The 20,099-nt window shown below is 41.5% G+C and overlaps 1 protein-coding gene across 7 annotated transcripts in view; it reads right to left on the bottom strand.

Annotated features, from left to right (window-relative positions):
• LOC115210414 (cyclin-D-binding Myb-like transcription factor 1) overlaps positions 1–20,099 on the bottom strand; it is a 145,798-nt gene that overhangs the window by 90,246 nt on the left and 35,453 nt on the right. For all 7 annotated transcript variants that reach the window (XM_036502147.1, XM_036502149.1, XM_029779013.2 and 4 more), the window contains one exon: positions 11,245–11,403. In XM_036502147.1, coding sequence (XP_036358040.1) covers positions 11,245–11,403 — 159 coding nt within the window. The remainder of the gene's footprint in view (positions 1–11,244; positions 11,404–20,099) is intronic.

Genomic DNA, 20,099 nt, shown 5'->3' with positions numbered 1-20,099 from the left:
CACCACCTCGTCCCAAGTTTTCCTGGGTCTACCTCTTCCACGGGTTCCCTCCACTGTTAGGGATTGGCACTTTTTCACACACCAATCTTCATCCATTCTCGCCACATGACCATACCAGCGCAATCGTCTCTCTTGCACACCACAACTGATGCTCCTTAGGTCCAACATTTCTCTCAGGGTACTAACGTTCTGTCGAGCATGCACACTGACATTACACATCCATCAGAGCATACTGGCTTCATTTCTCGCGAGCTTAAGCATGTGCTCAGCAGTCACGGCCCATGTTTCACTGCCACGTAGCATGGCTGTTCGTACACATGCATCATACAGTCTGCCTTTTACTCTGAGCGAGAGGCCTTTGGTCACCAACAGGGGTAAGAGCTCCCTAAACTTTGCCCAGGCTATTCTTACTCTAGCCATTACACTTTCAGCACACCCACCCCCACTACTGACTTGGTCACCAAGATAACGGAAGCTATCAACTACTTCTAGTTTTTCCCCCTGGAAAGTGACGGAAGTTGTTTTCTGCAGATTTTCAGAGGTTAATGCTCCCGAGCATCTGCCACATACAAAAACCATCTTCCTAGTTAGCCTTCCTATGACATTGCTGCACCTCTTATGTGTCCATAGCTTACACTTGGTGCATCTTATAGAGTTTCTACTTACACCTTTTCTACAGATCGAGCAGGGCCATCTACCTGAAGGCGTTTGTGATTTGTCTACCTTCCTACTTATTACGACTTTGGTTTTAGCTAGATTGACTCTAAGGCCCTTCGATTCTAAACCTTACTTCCACACCTGAAACTTCTTCTCCAGTTCTGATAGTGACTCAGCAATTAGAGCAAGGTCATCAGCATAGAGGAGCTCCCAAAGGCATCCTGTCTTGAATTCCTCTGTTATTGCCTGGAGGACTATGATAAATAGGAGGGGGCTGAGGACTGAGCCTTGGTGGACCCCTACCTCTACCCGGAATTCTTCACTGTACTCGTTGCCAACCCTCACCTTACTAGCAGCGTCCCTGTACATGGCTTGCACAGCTCTCACTAACCATTCATCTATTCCTAGTTTCCTCATTGACCACCAGATGAGGGATCGGGGTACCCTGTCGAAGGCTTTCTCCGTGTCAACAAAAGCCAGGTACAGGGGCTTATCTTTGGCTAGGTATTTCTCCTGCAGCTCCCTTACCAGGAATATAGCATCAGTGGTACTTTTCCCTGGCACGAACCCAAACTGCATCTCATCTAAACTAACTCTCTCTCTAATTAGTTGGCTTATGACCCTCTCTGTAACCTTCATCACCTGATCCAACAGCTTGATACCTCTGTAATTATTTGTATCTAGGGCGTCACCTTTACCTTTGTAGCAGTTGACTATTATGCTGCTACACCAGTCATTGGGTATGACTCCTTCATGTATCACCTGATTAACTATACAGGTGACTAGGCTATAGCCGACACTACCAGATATTTTGAGCATCTCTGCAGTGATACCTGATGGGCCTGGGGCTTTCCCTGTCTTCATGCTTCTAATTGCCTTAGCTACCAAGGAACTATCAACCCTGATAGCTGGTCCCTCTGTTGGGTCAACGTTCGGCAGACTCTCTTTATCCCATTCATTTTCTTTATTCAGCAACCTTTCATAGTGGCGTCTCCAAGCCTCTCTCTTTGCATCCTCGTTTAGCGCAAGTAAACCATTTTCCATGTGAACACACTTCTCTCCTACCACATCACAATTCTCTCTCACACACTGTCTTGCAACGCGAAACACCTCCAGTCTTTGGTCCTCACAGCGCAGAACATTGGCAAATTTTTTCTTATCTGCTTCCCCTCTGGCTAGATAGACCTGTTTCCTGGCTTCCCTTTTAGCAGCTTGATACAATTCCCTGCTACCACCATTCTTCCAGTGCTTCCAAGTCTGTCTCTTTTCTCTAATAACCCTGTCTACAACACTGTTCCACCACCACGTTACCTTGGGACGAGAGGGGATTTTGCACCAGCCACAGATCTGGTCAGTGGCTCTCAGCAGGTTGTCCCTTAGAAACGTCCAGTTGCCCTCTACCCCATGTGATACTCTATCCCCTTCTACTTCGTCAAAGGCTTCAAGTAGCATGTCTCTAAATCTCTGTCCATTCGCAGGATCTTTAAGCTTCCAGATCCTTCTTCTCCATGTTGGTCGTCTTCTGGTTGTCCTCCTAGTCCTGATCCTAAAGTCACTAACTACCAGTCTATGTTGTGGGGTACATTCTTCGCCTGGGAAGGTTTTGGCATTTATAAGTAGCCATCTCTCCCTTTGCCTGGCAAGGATGTAGTCAATTTGGCTGGTATGTTGGCCCGATCGGTAGGTGACTAGGTGGCTGGTAGGTTTCCTGAAGTTAGTGTTGAAAATCATAAGATTATTTGCATCGCAGAACTCCAGCAGCCTGGTTCCCTCCTCGTTGCGGGAACCAAAGCCATAGCCTCCATGTATGCCATGGAAGCCCCCAGCATGTCGTCCAACGTGACCATTGAAGTCACCAGCCACAAAGAGAAGGTCTCTGTCGTCCGTCAACGAGGTAGTCTGCAGTAGAGTGTCATAGAATCAGTCTTTCTGTCCATCAGGTAGCCCCGACTGAGGAGCATAGGCTGATATAATGGTTGCTAAACTATGATGAAGCGCTAATCTAATCTTAAGTATTCTATCGCATACTCTGATTACCTCAATTACTTTCTTGATAAAATTGTAATTCGTTTGTTTAACGTAGTTTAATTTTTGGAATTTTAACCAATGAATCGCCTCTAATTGAGCTAATTGAGTGTGGAGGCGCAATGGCCCAGTGGTTAGGGCAGCGGACTCGCTGTCATAGGATCGCGGTTTCGATTCCCAGGCCGGGCGTTGTGAGTGTTTATTGAGCAAAAACACCTAAAAGCTCCACGCGGCTCTGGCAGGGGATGGTGGTGATCCCTGCTGTACTCTTTCACCACAACTTTCTCTCACTCTTACTTCCTGTTTCTGTTGTACCTGTATTTCAAGGGGCCGGCCTTGTCACTCTCTGTGTCACGCTGAATATCCCCGAGAACTACGTTAAGGGTGCACGTGTCTGTGGAGTGTTCAGCCACTTACACGTTAATTTCACGAGCAGGCTGTTCCGTTGATTCAAATCAACCGGAACCCTCGTCGTCGTAACCGTCGGAGTGCTTCCTCAATTGAGCTAAAATAATTTGCTGCGTCTAAAACTGAGACAACATCCTGTCACTAACCCTAAACCTCACCCTAACCCTAATTTTTTTTTCTTATTTGTTAAATTAATTTAATTGTTACGCATGTGCGTAACAATTAAATTAATTTAACAAAGAAGAAAAAAAAATTTAGGGTTAGGGTTAGTGACAGGATGTTTCAGTTTTAGACGCAGCAAATGATTTTAGCTCAATGGAGGTAATCGATTGGTTAAAATAGCCGAAATGCTCGAAATTTCAGACGAAATATCTTGCAAACTATAGAAATTTCTCAATAAAACCAAGAGAAAATGATGTTTTATAAACACATTCTACCAGTATACGAAGTTTAAAACTTTTTAGTTACCTAGAAATTATGTTAAAAAGTGCCGTTCAAAAGGAAAAGATCCCAAACTTTTACTACAATAGAGAGAGGAAAAGAAATTATATAGAAATAGTTTAATATTTCTACATATTGTATACTTAAATACTAGCTCATCAGATGGTATTTGTGAATATTGATTAAATGATATTTACTGGTATTAATAAAGGAGTATTGAGGTAATAGAACATGCTAATTATATATTAATAAAATTTTAATCTAAGCAGTTTTTTTATAAGTAGTGAATATATCAGTATAATTCTATATAAGCTATGTATGAATTTATAGAGATATAAAACTTAGAATAATTTTATAAATAAACTAGCATTATGACCCGTTGTTGCCGGGTCATAGTGCTAGTGCATGTATATATGTGTATATATATGTGTACATATTACATGTACATCTATATATATACATCTACACATAAAATACAAAATACAAAGTTATATCTTGATGTCGCTAGTGATAACAATACTCAAAATATATAACAGACTGGAATTGTAGGCCTGTCTCTTGCAATTTCGATCAAGGTACGACGGTCAGGCGGTAGTAGAAGATGAACTCGGTGTACAAGTTTGCCACCTCCGCCCGACTTTTTAGGGACAGTTTCCTTCGTTTCCTTCATTGCCGGGCGAGAGTGACCACCCTACACGTTATCTCATTCCTAGTCTTTCTCCATTTGGAGGTCCGGACCAAACCAGAGCCCGAGCAACTCGACCGGACCGTTAGCTCAGCGTCCGACGACGGAGGCGCTGGTGGACAGCATCGGCTTGCTTCTCCAGGTGCCGAGTCGCAAGCCCACTAATTTTTCCCGGTGATTTTTGCTCCTGTCACCGCTTCGTAGTCTTTCAGTGTCTCGCCAACCAGCTCGATATGCTCATGGCTAGACACTATGACGGTGATGTCGTCCGCGTATGCAGACACGCTCATCCCGCATCCCAATTCTCACAGGATGCCCCTCAGAGCTGCTAGCTTCCGCAATAATGACTCAAGAGTCAATACGTAGAGAAGCAACGAGAGGGGCATCCTTGACGGACCGAATGTGCAATGTCGAAAGGTCTCAATAGATGTCCATTTACGCGAATTACCGAATGGATACCTCTGTACAAAGCGGCTATCCAGCCGCGGAAGACTGGACCAAAACCAGCCGCTCTGAGGACAGCCTCCAAGTATCAATGGTCTGCCCTATCGAAAGCTTTCGATTGATCCAAATTGATCAGCGCCCCACCCATGCCAGGTTCCTTAACTACCCTGTCTATGATGTAGCGCATCAGGTGGAGGTTGTCATGGATGCTCCGGCCCAGCACGGCACACATTTGCACTTTGTCGACCAGTTTCTCGATGACAAGCGCCAACCTCTTGGCTAACACCTTGGCCAAAATTTTCAAGTCTGCATTAAGCAGAGTGATGGGCCTAAAGTGATCTATTACATCCCCCTCGTTTAGATCTTTCTTCAGCAGTGTTACGTCTCCTCGGCTCACAAAACCAGGAATGCTCCCGTTTTGCTGCCAGTTGCAGTACACTGCTGCCAAGACGTCTCCAAACAAGTCTGGCATACAACTGTAAATTTCGTGTCGCTCGAGCATTCTGCCATCACGTCCTGAACTTCCGCCGCCGTGATGGCACCTTCGCAGTGCCCTGCCTCTCTTGTTGAGAGTCGTGGTAGGTTGTGTAGGTAGGCACTGAAGTCTACCCTACGTTCTTGCCTGCCACTCGTCCTGAACAGTCGGGCAAAATGCTGTTGAAAGGCCTCACACATTTTACTTGGCTCGAGCAATTCGCGCCCCTGTTCATCTACCAGAGACCGAATGGTGGATTTGTTGCCCTGTTGCGCCTCTGCCACCCAGGCCTCTTGCGTGGCTCCAACACCTTCATTCCTTAGAGCACGCATCCTAGCTCTGACAAGTATTGGTCGAGGGCCAACCTCGCCGCCAAAACGTCAGATGCAATGCCACTTCTAATTGCCTCTTCTTGCTTCTTAACTAGCTCCCCCTCTACTCTGTTTCTATCTATGGCTAGTGCTTTGCTGTACCTAATCGCTTCTACTTTTACTGCTCTCTTGAGGGAAAACCACCATTTGTTGTTGATGATGGCTCCCGTCAAAGCCCTCTTTACTAGTGTGCTAATCCGGTCTCAGAAAACCTGTCTCGATGGGAAAGACGCGTTTAGTTTCCAGTATCCGGGACCCTGCCTGTGTCTTACCTAAGTCTAGCATACATATCACAAGTTTGTGATCTGTGTAGCTGACTATGTGGAATTGTGGACATCCTACGCTATCTCTATCTACTGTCCTACAAAGTATCCTATCTAGATACGATCTCGACAACCCGATGCAGTTGCTTCATGTCCATGTTGGCGCATTCGGGTGGTCGAGTCGGTACCTGTCAGACAGTTGAAAGCGTCTGAGCAGGTCTCTGAGGCATTTGCATCCCTGTCTATTCCTATCTCTGCCCACGGAGTCAACATGCATGTCCAAGGTAGCATTCCAATCCCCCACTAAGAGTAAAGGACGAGACGTTCCCAAGAATACTTCTAGATGTTGAAAGAAATCCACCTGACCTGTTAGTGCGTAGACTGATACAAGTCGAAAAGCGCACCCATTGCTGCCGTCAACATCCAGGACGACCAGTCTACCCTCCGGGTCTACGAATATTGTCGTTACTTTGAGATCCAGACTACTGCGAAAAAGTACTGCGGTGCCACTACCGCCCATTCTTGGCAGACAGGGGGGAAAATAAATGTTGAACTGTCCGCCAAACATGGTCTTTAGGGCTTGCGGATTGTGGTGTCTGGTCTCACTTATGGCTATGATTTCTAACTTGTGTGACTTTATGTCATTTAAGAGGTACCCTTGTTTCCAAGGGGACCCCAAGCCACGTGCAATTACACAACCAATCTTGATCATAATCCTAGTGAATTAAAATACAAGCGAAAGGAACAGAGGGTTACTTACTGCTCGACAGTTTTTGCTTTTTCTCCTCCTTTGGTTTGTCCTCGAGGAGATCCCAGTAAAGTTTCTTCGTGAGGTATTTTTGGCATTTACCAACTGCACTGGGAAAAAAAAGCCTTTTAGTGTGTGGTGCAGACTTCTGGAGGTATATAGTATTTTGATGTGATCCGGTGGTGTTGTGTATGGGTGATTGTTTGTTTTTATATCATCTTCTGTGATGTTTGTTTTTGATTTGATGTATTCCATCAAATTTGTGTTTTTGGTGTCTATAGCTGTGAGCATGTTTGCTGTATATATTTTTGTGGTGTTGGTGTGGCTGTTGTTTGTGGTGGGTTTCAAAATGTCTTCGGGAGATGTATTTCTCCCTGCTTTGTTTGTGTTTGCATTTGGTTTGGTTGTGTTTCTGCTCTTTTTTTTTCCTTCCTTTTCTAGCTATTTGCCATTCCTCGCTGGTTTCGTCTTCCGATGAATTTTCTGAGGAATCAGAAGGGGGTAGGAGTATGTTGTAGGCTTCTATGTATGTCTGTGTAAGTGGTTGTGTTGTTTTCGTTGCTGTTGGTTGTTGAGTGTTTGTGTGTGGTGAGTGCGGTATAGGGGATGGGGAATCAGTTTTTGTATATTTTTTTGTTTTTCTGTTCCTTTAGTTCTTGCTGTTGTTGGTGGTGTTGATATTTTATCAGGTATTGTATTATTTTTGGTTGTTGATGGATTAGCTTAGTGTGCTTCTCTTGTCGTCTTCTGTGTTGATGGTGGTGTGGGTAGTAGTGCTTTTTTCTTGGAGTGTTTTGGTTGTGGTAGTGGTTGTTGTTGCTCTTGTTGTGCAGTGGTTGGACACTTCTTTTTCAAATATGTTTCGCTTCCGCACAAATAGCAACATGGTCACCTGCCCTCTACCATTACATAGAGTTTGTAGCCTTCTGGCAGTTCTATAGTGGTGGGTATCTTTTCTCTTGTTGTTTCATCCAATTGAAGGAGGAATTGGATTGATTTTCCCACCCAGTTTTTTTGTTCTAGAATAGCGATTTCAAGAATGTTTGTCTCTGCCATTTCAAAGCAGATGGCAGAGACTAACCATTGTATTTCGACTTCAATTGGTACATTTTTTATTTGGACTTTCATCACCCTCTGGCCTAAATAAGTTGGTATCATTACCAAATCATCTGAATGCAGCTCCAATGTGGAAAATCATTTTGCAAGATTTTCATTGAGGAAACGTACTTGGACTGTGCTAAATTTATGTCCCCAACTAACATACTCCTAAGGCATTTTTCAATTTTTCCCTGCAGTGCATTTTCTGGTCGTCTTGTCTTCTTGTTGATGACTTTGTATATTATTGGTTTTTTTGTGTGTGTTTTCCACAATGTGTTGTGGAATGTGAAGATGCAATTTATCTCCTTCTTTGGTGAAAAGTGCCTTTGTGAGGTTTATTTCCTGTGCGGTGAATTTTACGATTGTCCTTTTTGTTTTATGGCTTCCGTGAAGTTAGTTCTATTTTTGATGGTGTTAGTGGCAGTGGAGTTCGTTGAAGTCGTGGTAGTGGTGTTGGTGTTGGCAGTGTTGTCTTCAGTAGGCGGCTTTGTGCTGATTTCGTTGTTGTTGTTGGTAGTGATGGTGGTGGTACTGGGATTCATGTTTGTGTTTGTATTCGTTTTTGAAATCCCTTTCTCTGTCCTTCTTTCATCGATAAGTGGTGTAGGGAGTGGGGGAAAATCTAAGTTAATGTCTTTGGTGGTGGCGATGGTGAATGGTCTCTCAACGTTAGTTTTGTTGTTGTGGTGGTGGTGGTGGTGGTGGTGACAGTGGTGTTCAAGCTGCGAGGTTTAGCAGCTAATAGCAACAATAGTGTTTCGCTACCGTTCCGCAAGACTGGCGAGCTAGCCACGTGGTTTCCTGTTGCCATTTTCAAAATGAAAAAAGGCTAAAAAGAACCCACGAAAATTTTGAAACTTTTGGTAATTTCGCCCATACAGGGGCGGAATTCTATGTGAATAATTCTCAGGTTTTTTAGTGAATGATCTTGCACAACGATTAAAAACAAAATATTTGACAACAAGGAGTTTTAAACATGTAAAAGTGGCCAACTTATGTGGAGCCCATTTGACTAGCGTCTGTCCATGCAGACAGACAGACAGACAGACAGACAGATAGATAGATAGATAGAGATGTCTATAAATAAATGTAATTTTCTTTAGTGACATGTCTTGTTACAGGTGCCATTGTAAGATAAGTTTTTAACCACCACTAGGTACCTGTAACATTCCTCATCAGATATTGGAGAAACAGTTAAGTCATTGATAGAGCTACTGCTACCATGGAAGTGGCTACTGAGGACACTTGCAAACCCATCACAACTCACATCTGGTAATGATCAACCATTACTTTTGCAGCTGCAAAATCAACATGCTTTTGGTGTAGTGGAGACATCCATAAAAAAAAATCAATGCCTGGTAAGAAACTCCACTTACAGAAGGTGTCAGAAGAAAAGCCACTGGGAGATGGTCTGCCTCTCAAAAAGCCACCAAAAAACAAACAAAATTCCCCTAAAACAATAGTTATCATGGAGCCTGAGAGTGAGTCAAAGAGAAACAGTGATGGAAGCTTATCGACCATCATTTTAGCAGTTACTAACGATATGGGATCGCTGGTACTCATTAAGATTAAGTGCAACAATGCACAAGGCCTTCTAGATATGGGTTCTGATAGGACATTTGTGGAAGTGAATCTTCTTGCAGCCTGGGGATTACAATATGATTATACCAGCCCAGGAAAAGTTAGGCTGGCCAACAATACAGTACTGGAAATTAAAGGCAAATTCAGGAGCAAACTGCAACTGGGAAATAACATATATGTTACTTTCGTTATGGCCAACCAATTTGTAGTTCCAATGATCATCAGAATCAATATCCTCAGTCAACGCTCAGTAGTCACAATTGACTTCAAGGGTATGTGCAAGCCTGTGTCATTTTGCATGTCCATGTCAAGTTTCAAATGCACCACATATGAACTTCTTCCAGGCATTAAGACCACTAACTCAAACCAATTGCAACAACTTCAAGGTGCAGAGTTTAATGAGCACCAAATAGATAAGTTGCTTTCAGAGGACATAATTCAGGTGAGCTGTAGTCCCTGATGAGCTCAATGTTTCGTGACATCTAATGGAAGAAAGAAAAGACTAGTAATCATCTACTAGAACACTATAAATATCTACACACAACTGGATGCCTACCCAACTCCCTGGATCAATGATCTTCTAAATAAAATAACAGTAAACAAGGTTTTCAGAAATATAGATATAATAGCTGCATATCACCAGGTGGAACTCCTACCCAGACTATAAGTTGACAGTGTTCGAAGCAGTGGGGGAAACTGCATGAGTTTAAACACCGCCCCTTTGTTTGTACCAATGCCATCATAATTTTTCAGCATGTCATGGACAAATTCATAGAAAGAAACATCATCATCATTTAACGTCTGTTTCCCATGCTAGCATGGGTTGGACAGTTTGACCAGGGCTTACAAGCTGGAAGGCTGCACCAGATTCCAGTTTGATTTGGTAAGGTTTCAATGCCTTACCAAATCAAACTGGAATCTGGTGCAGCCTTCCAGCTTGTAAGCCCTGTTTTTGTTTCTGGCAGTCTGGCTTTGTTGATATTCTCTCTGGTCCTAGTAAGTAGAACAGTGGGGTGGGAGCACTGAGGTATCCACTTTGCATAATATGTTCTCTCAGTGTTGTTTATTCATTTAGTAGAGTCTAGTACCTTTTAGGATCGGGTTCTATTGCTGAATTTCTGATGTGTCCGAGGAAGCTGATTTGCTTCTGACAAAATTGGTTGTTGCCCTTGTTGATGCCCAATGTTTTTGCTGTATGGATAAATCTTCTGAGGTTATGTTCATATTGGTTTTTGCCAGCTATGATGTCATCTAGATAGGCAAAGGATTTTTAGACCCATCAAACCAAGTTAAATCGCAGTTGTGGTAGATACTGGTGTCACGCAAATGGCACCTATGTCAGTGGCGCCTAAAAGCACCCACTACACTCTTGGAATAGTTGTCATTAGGAAGGGCCTTGTCTATGCATGTCTTCTGCATTCAGAGTCCATGTCTCACTACTATGGAGTATAACCATTCACACAAGCATCTTTCACTCACAGAGAGTCCTTTTGTTGCTAACAGAGGTAATAGCTCTCTGAACTTCCTCCACCCTATTCTTATTCTTGAAATTAATACTTTCAGCGCATGCTCCACCATTGCTAATTTGGTCACCTAGGTAACAAAAACTATCTACAACCACAAAAGAGCTTCCTTGGCATTTGAGAGAATCTAAGTCCCATGTACTCTTAGTGCTTATTGTTCCTGCATATCTGCCACATACAAAGATGACTTTATCTGTTAATCTACCTGGGATTCCACTACACCTCTTATGTGTCCATAGTTTACACTGGGTACAGTGAATGGAATTTCTTCCAACTCCTTTCCTACATTTTGAGCAAGGCCATATACCATTTACCAGTAAATAGCTTAATTTGCATGTTTTAACTTAGATGGCTTATCATTAATGAAACAATGTATATTTCATACTCAACACAGAAAGATTGAAATATATCAGAGAGCCTGGCATATCTGTGTATGTGCATGCATGTTCTATCGACCTGCAGTGATCTTTTGTGATACAAAAGAAATGAAGGCACAAGTTTACTGGTATTAGTAAAACAACTTACCTGCTGTATCTTTGGAGACAATTAAATAATGCTGTCCAGGATTTAAACCAGAGTCTCCAGTTAACACTTTCATATCTTCCTTTAATACATCACTCTGATTGTTACCATCATGTAAAGTGGTGTCAGATTTGCCACCATCACCATTTTCAATGGACTGGTCTAAATATAAAGAAATAAACAAGAACATCAGAAATAAGCAAAAATATTTACCGCGACCTGATTGTTCATCTGTCACTTTGTCCACATCTTTTTGTCCGTCTTTTTGTCCAGTGACTTTTTGTCCAATTTTAAATAAACTTTAGAAAACAAGGTGAACATGAAAATCAAATAATCATTGAGAATTTTATCGATAGGATTCAAGTAAAATACTGTGGAAAAATGTATTTTAAAAAGTCATTTTAAAAAGTAATAAAATATAACTAATGGTTTATTATGATCACTTAAAACTGATACAAATTATATGCCACACTTTTCAAAAAATCAATTTTTCTTGTTGACCCATATTCAATGAACAATCTTTGAGGTGTTCAGTTATTCTTCGATATCGTGTACATGAATTTGACGGATCTCCTCGAAGGATTTGAATCCTTCCTCTTCCTTCAGAGTTTTGATTAATTTTCAAATATTCATATGTACATCACCCGCCGAACACTTTATTGCAGAATGAAAACCCTCCGCAGCATTATTTGTTCTGGTGAGATCTTGAAGAGAATGCTGATTAACATTCCATACAGCTATCAGGAATGTAGGTGGTTCTCTCCTTTGTCTAGCACCACGTCCTCTCGCAATGCCTATGTAAGTCAAGGTGAAATAAGCAATGAATTCTGTAGGTATTTCTTCATTGTCTATTAATTCTTCATAGACCTCTTTGACATCATCGACGGGTAGGAAGGCTAATGCTGAAAACATCGAATTTTAACTCAGAATTCAGAGTCTGTATTGTATTTTTCTTTGAGGCCTAATTCTGCAATTTTTTTAAACATTGATTGGCTTAAATGAAACAAACAGGCCACAATAGATGAATTAGAGAATGATGAATTAAATGCCTTATGAACTGCAACTTTGAAATCTGCCATGAGATCAAGCAGATATGCATTAGGTTGCATAATTTTCAATTGCTCAATAAATAATTCATCATCATCATCATCATCATCGTTTAACGTCCGCTTTCCATGCTAGCATGGGTTGGACGGTGTTCAACTGGGGTCTGGCAAGCCCGAAGGCTACACCAGGCCAGTCAGATCTGGCAGTGTTTCTACAGCTGGATGCCCTTCCTAATGCCAACCACTCCGAGAGTGTAGTGGGTGCTTTTATGTGCCACCGACACAGGTGCCAGACGAGGCTGGCAGACGGCCACGCTCGGATATGGTGTTTTCGGTGTTTTTCTTATGTGCCACCGACACAGGTGCCAGACGAGGCTAGCGAACGGCTACGATTGGATGGTGTTTGTTACGTGCCCACGGCACGGAGGCCAGTCAATGCGGTACTGGCTACGGTCCCGTTCGGATGGTTTTCTTATGTGCCACCGGCACTGGTACCACAAGGATACAAATTCCATTGATGTTTATCTATTTTGATTTGGTTTGACTTGATTCAATTTGACTTTGATTTGATTTGCCTCAACAGGTCTTCACAAGTGTCACAATCAGGAAGGTATGCACAGGTGGACTGACTACGTCCCAGGTAGGGGCCACGGGTTATGGCTTCACTAGTCTTGCCAGGTCTTCTCACGCACAGCATACTTCCATAGGTCTCGGTCTCTAGTCATTTCCATGGTGAGACCTAACGTTCGAAGGTCGTGCTTCACCACCTCGTCCCAGGTTTTCCTGGGTCTACCTCTTCCACGGGTTCCCTCAACTGCTAGGGATTGGCACTTTCTCACACACCTATCTTCATCCATTCTCGCCACATGACCATACCAGCGCAATCGTCTCTCTTGCATGCAACAACTGATGCTTCTTAGGTACAACATTTCTCTCAGGGAACTAACGCTCTGTCGAGTAAGTACACTGACATTACACATCCATCGGAGCATACTGGCTTCATTCCTCATGAGCTTACGCGTGTCCTCAGCAGTCACGGCCCATGTTTCACTGCCATGTAGCATGGCAGTTCGAACACATGCATCATACAGTCTGCCCTTTACTCTGAGCGAGAGGCCTTTAGTCACCAGCAGAGGTAAGAGCTCCCTAAACTTTGCCCAGGCTATTCTTATTCTAGCAGTTACACTCTCAGCGCACCCACCCCCACTACTGACTTGGTCACCTAGATAACGGAAGCTATCAACTACTTCTAATTTTTCCCCCTGGAAAGTGACGGAAGTTGTTTTCTGCAGATTTTCGGAGGTCAATGCTTCCGAGCATCTGCCACATATGAAAACTATCTTCCCAGTTAGCCTACCTTTGACATTGCTGCACCTCTTATGTGTCCATAGCTTACACTGGGTACATCTTATAGAGTTTCTACTTACACCTTTTCTACAGATCGAGCAGGGCCATCTTCCTGAGGACATTTGTGGATTGCCTACCTTTCTACTTATTAGTACTTTGGATTTAGCTAGGTTGACTCTAAGGCCCCTCGATTCTAAACCCTCCTTCCACACCTGGAACTTCTCCTCCAGTTCTGATAGTGACTCAGCAATTAGAGCGAGGTCGTCAGCATAGAGGAGCTCCCAGGGGCAACCTGTCTTGAATTCCTCTGTTATTGCCTGGAGGACTATGATAAATAGGAGGGGGCTGAGTACTGAACCCTGGTGGACCCCAACCTCTACTTTGAATTCTTCTGTGTACATGTTGCCAACCCTAACCTTACTTACGGCATCTCTGTACATGGCTTGCACAGCCCTCACCAGCCATTCATCTATCCCTAGTTTCCTCATTGACCACCAGATGAGGGATCGGGGTACCCTATCAAAGGCTTTCTCCAAGCCTATCAAAGGCTTTCTCCATGTCAACGAAAGCCAGGTACAGGGGCTTATCTTTGGCTAGGTATTTCTCCTGCAGCTGCCTTACCAGGAATATAGCATCAGTGGTGCTTTTCCCTGGCACACACCCAAACAAATTCATATATCTGATTTGTTTTATTCGGTAGTAATGCAAAGACCTGTGAAAACTGCTACCTTTAACTTGTACATGAATGTTAAACAGTTGAAACAACTGTTCTGGCACAATTTTGAACATTCTATCACATGCCCAATGATGATATGATGCTATATCCTGAAGAGCACTTTCTGATGCAAATACTAGTAAGCATTGTTGATCCTCAATACCTGAATCGTATCTCAGAAACTGTTCGCCATTATCAAGTTTACAATATTGTTGAGGTATTTTAAAACCAGTCCTAGCCCCTGGATTAGCGGCAAATCCAGAATTTTTTTGTCAGCACCTTTGAATAATCCTGAAAAGTACAGGCAAACGAAGAAGTTGTGAGCAAGTATTTTCTGTTAGCTGCGTAAACTTAGCCGCTATTATGCTATGCAAACTTGCTGCTATGTTTTCCACCGCTTCATGCTTTATTTCTGCAACTGCTTTTCTAGCATTTAACAAATCTACATCAGCTGGATGAAGGTACCCACTAGAAAAATAAATAAGTTTTGGCTCATTGTTTTCCATTACAGTGTGAATTCGCACTGAATATAGCCTTCTTTTCTCATATCTCCAGTATTCTTTTCTTAGTTTTGTAATGCTTGAAAGAAAATCATAAATGTAATTACTTTCATCAACTACTTTTGTTTTGTCTTTGGTTGATACTATGAACTTTGTCATTTTGGGATGGGTAAATTAAAAATATGTATACTAAATTTGCAGCACCCTCTATACACAGCACCATACTTAAGAGAGAGAAAGAAAAAGAATGATAATAACAATCCTATAACAAGGCTTGTTATAGTTCTGTGAATATATCATTAGAGATATTTCACCTTGTTTCTAAAGAGTTTATTTAAAATTGGGCAAAAAGTCGTTGGACAAAAATACTGTCAGACGAAAAGACATGGATGAAGTGACACTGGACGAAAAGACATAGCGCCAATATCTACAAATCTCTAACAAAATGCAAAAATCCAGAACAAGTCACAACTTTTGTTGTTGTTTTTAAGAATATTCACAAAACAGTTTGAATTAACTGGAAACTATTTTAGCTAAAGAACACCTCTAATTTTATTAGTAACTAAAAAAGATCAATTATATTGACAACTAATACATTCAAGTGTAGGATGAGAAAATTAAGAATTTACTTAATAAGTTACAAAATAAAACTGTTACAAAAGTATAAACATCAAGGTGTCATTTATTTTAAGCTAGCTCCTGTGGAGAGCTCTTTATTGAGCCTTGGGCCCAACAATAATACTTCGTGCATTGAGTACATATTAAATTTTATTAAATTTGACCAATATTTTTCAAGCAATGAACAATTTTCATCAAAATAATGATATAATTTGTCAACTTGAAACTTATTGCAAAGCTGCATGATAAATAACATTTTTTGTCTTCTTGTTTGGGTGTCAGTACAATTTTTTTTTTCTGTCTAACCTCTTTCTCACTCCATCTCTTCCTGTTGATTGTTTTCAACCATCAATATCAGCAGCACCATCACCATTGCCACCACACCTGCCATACACATACCATTCGAACTTCTGATGCCACCACCACCAATACCGTTGACTTTGTCACCTTCCCCTTCACCACCATCACCACTGTCTCTCACATTACTTACTATCACCGTCATCCCTAACCACCTCGGCTACCACCACCACCATCATCACTGTCGCCTCTACCTCTATCACAACTACGGCTCATACTATTACTATCACCCCATTACCATCACAACTGTCAATCTACTACTGTCCTCACCATCTCTATGCCTACTATTACTCTCACCCCAGCATGAGGAATATTAGAAGTATCACTGAATAGCGAGAGAGAAGATCAAAGTGTAACACACTGACACACAAATTCGTTTTGGCATACGTTATTATAAATAACATTTGAACCATAGCATTTTTGTCCGCATGTTTCAACAAGCAAGTCACTGAATCACTATTTCTGATAGTGAAAAGGAAAGGTATATGCAACTCATGTTGCACAAATACCATGCATTTGAAAACATTGATTTTTCAATTTTCTTGAGAATGCTTAGCGATATGCATCATTGAAATACACAAACACACACACACACACACAGAAATTAAAAACCTCAAAAAGAAGAAAGTCTATATGACAAGTCTTGTTTTTGTGAGTCAGGAAATTACCTACATTCACAGCTGTTCAATAACACAAAACTTAGGAGTGACACACAAACCAATTATAATACTAAAAGAGAAGCGAAAGTCATGACAGGAAGGTTTAACATTACCAGCAGATTTTTGGTTTTAGCAAAACATCAGGCAATTATCACTATCAACGACAATAACTTTGCTTCTAACCCTAAATGTAGCTTTTAGAAAATCCAACTTAATCTGAAATCAGATTAGTAAGGAAATATTAAGCAAAATGAATGGTAATATAAGGAATGCAACATAGGCATTGAGCTAGCAGGATTGTTAACACACCAGGCAAGATGCTTAGTAGCATCACATCAATCTTTGTTTTGAGTTCAAATTCCCCTTTTGGGGTCAATAAAGTAAGAACCAATTGAACACTGAGGGTTGACTTACTCCCTCCATTGAAATTATAATACATATGTATTAATTATACATAGGTAGGCGCTGGCATGACTGTGTGGTAAGAAGCTTGCTTCATAACCAAATAGTTCTGGGTTCAATCCCATTCCATGACACCTTGAGCAGGTGTTTTTCTCCTATAGCCCTGAGCTAAGCAAAGTCTTGTGAGTGGATTTGGTAGACAGAAAGAAGCATGCATGCATGCATGTGTGTATGTATGTATGTATATTTACATGTGTGTGTCTATCTGTCTATATTTGTCTCCCTACTAATGCTTAACAACAGGTGTTGGTGCATTTGCATCCTCGTAACTTAGCAGTTCAGCAATAAAGGCCAATAGAATAAGTACCAGACTTTAAAAATAAGTATTTAGATCAATTATTTTGACAAAAAAAATTCAAGGTGGTGCTCCAGTCTAATGACTGAAACAAGTAAAAGGTAAAAAAAAGATATATTCGTTCTTCACTTGTTTATTCCTGTTCTTATTTTGCGTCCATTGTCTAGAAACCCTTCATCACACATCCTGTGAGCTCTTTAGCAACTTCCCATCCATGTCTCCTGTTCTGTTTAGTCCATTCTGTGTTCCTATGATGTGTATCCTTATCTGTGCATGTGTTTGCATTTGTATGTGTGTGTGTGTGAGTGTGTGTGTGGTGTGAATGTGTGTTTATGTATATATCTCTATATGTTTTGTATGCGTAGACGAGTTTGCTTACTATACTATTTGTATCCATGCCCTTTATACATATTTTATGAATTTATCTCTATATTTTTTTCCCTGTTTCATTTTAAGTATGTCTATGTGTGTATACATTGATGTAAATGTGTGTGTATATATATATATATATATATATATATATATATATATGCCTTTCCCCCCTTGGACACACAAAGACCTGTTGAAGCAAGCGAAGTCGATATCGAACCTCATCCGACGACAGGCACCTATGGCAACCCCCCTTGCTTGCGAAGACCTGTTGGGGCAAGTGAAATCGAAATTGAACCAATCCTATGACTAGCACCTGGCAGATGCCAGGGCCCTGGAATTACGTAAAAAGCACTATCCGAATTGTGGCCGATGCCAGCGCCGCCTCGACTGGCTTCCATGTCGGTGGCACGTAAAAAGCACCATCTGAATCGTAGCCGAAGCCAGTGCCGCCTCGACTGGCTTCCATAAAATGCACCATCCCATTGTGGCCGATGCCAGCGCTGCCTCGACTGGCTTCCGTGTCGGTGGCACGTAAAAAGCACCATCCGAATCGTAGCCGAAGCCAGTGCCGCCTTGACTGGCTTCCATAAAATGCACCAATCCGACCGTGGCCGATGCCAGCCTCGCCTGGCACCAGTGCAGGTGACACATAAAAAGCACCCACTACACTCACAGAGTAGTTGGCGTTAGGAAGGGCATCCAGCTGTAGAAACTTTGCCAGATAAGACCGGAGCCTGGTGCAGCCTTCTGGCTTCCCAGATCCCCGGTCGAACCGTCCAACCCATGCTAGCATGGAGAATGGACGTTAAACGATGATGATGATGATGATGATATATATATATATATATATATATACATATATACTAGCATTAAAGACCCGTCATTGCTGGGTCATAGTGCTAGTGCATGTATATGTGTATATATATATGTGTACATATTACATGTACATCTATATATATACATCTACACATAAAATGCAAAATACAAAGTTATATCTTGATATCGCTAGTGATAACAATACTCAAAATATATAACAGACTGGAATTGTTAGCCCTTCTTTTTTCTCTACATTGTATATTTTATAGACAATAGTCTTTTCTTTAATTTAATTTTTTATTATCCATCTGGACTATTCCATTTCTGCATGCTAATTTTATTTTTAATTTACTCCCATTCATGTGAAACCACTTATTCAAGTTCAAATCATTGATGTAATTTTATACCAATTGCTATTTTTACTTTTGTATGTTACGATTATATTATACTTTAGTTTGATTTTAATTTATTACTTACTACATATAATTCAATTGTTATTATTATTTTTATTGTTAAAGTGAAAGCATCTGACATAAAATAGAGAAATATTTTTGTTTCACTTTTAACACGTAATACTGAAATAGTGGAGAAGATATGATATTGCTATGGGCTCGCTCTAGGCAAGAAGTTGAACAATTTTTTTTTGCTGATGACACTCCCCGGACCCTAAGTAAGGCATGTGTAAAATTTGAATGAAATTGGTTGTGTAGTTCTCAAGTTTTAGGGAAACACACAGACAGACAGACAGACACACATTCTCAGTTTTATATATATACTAGCTGAAGGTGACGAGCTCTACGCGCGGGTAAGAGTGTGGTTGTTACTTCTTTTCAGCACGTAAAAAGCACCATCCGAACGTGGCGGATTGCAGTGCCGCCTTGACTGGCTTCTGTGCTGGTGGCACGTAAAAAGCACCAACCGATCATGGCTGCTGCCAGCCCCCCTGGCACCTGTGCCGGTGGCACAAAAAAAGCACCCACTACGCTCACAGAGTGGTTGGCGTTAGAAGGGCATCCACCTCTCGAAACACTGCCAGATCAGACTGGAGCCTGGTGCAGCCTCCTGGCTTCCCAGACCCCTGTCAAACTGTCCAACCCGTGCTAGCACGGAAAACGGATGTTAAACGATGATGATGATGATGATGATTCTCCCTCTTTGTTTCTCTCTCCTTTCTCTCTCATTTTCCCACTCTCTTACTCTTCCTTTCTCTCGGACTCTCCCTCGCTTTCTCTTACTCTCTATCTTTATCTATCTCTCTCCCATTTATAAACAACAAAAGATCTTGAGTAAGTTGAGAAATAAAATATTTAGAAAGAGCAATCATAAATATCAGGCAGTAACAACGGAAAGGTCTGCTTCAAGACAGACAGCAAAACACTAACATTTAAAAGGGACAGACGAACTTGCGAGCTGAATAAAAATAATAAAATATTGGAAACCAAAGTTTGAAGGGATAGAATTTGAGGATAGTAGAGTCACCATGGCTGGCATTTCTTAACGACGGACAGCAACGTATTTACAGTTCAACGGCTAGCGTAAAATTTTGAACTTGATGTAAAAGAAAATCCCTAAAAACCAAGTTTTGAATTGATTCTTTCTCACAACAGTAGACTCACGATGGCAAGCATTCAAAACTTCTTCATCATGGACGGCAACACATTGACGATTAAA

Source organism: Octopus sinensis, linkage group LG4, assembly GCF_006345805.1.
Source record: "Octopus sinensis linkage group LG4, ASM634580v1, whole genome shotgun sequence".
NCBI lineage: Eukaryota > Metazoa > Mollusca > Cephalopoda > Octopoda > Octopodidae > Octopus > Octopus sinensis.
This window is presented reverse-complemented; position numbering and strand designations above follow the sequence as displayed.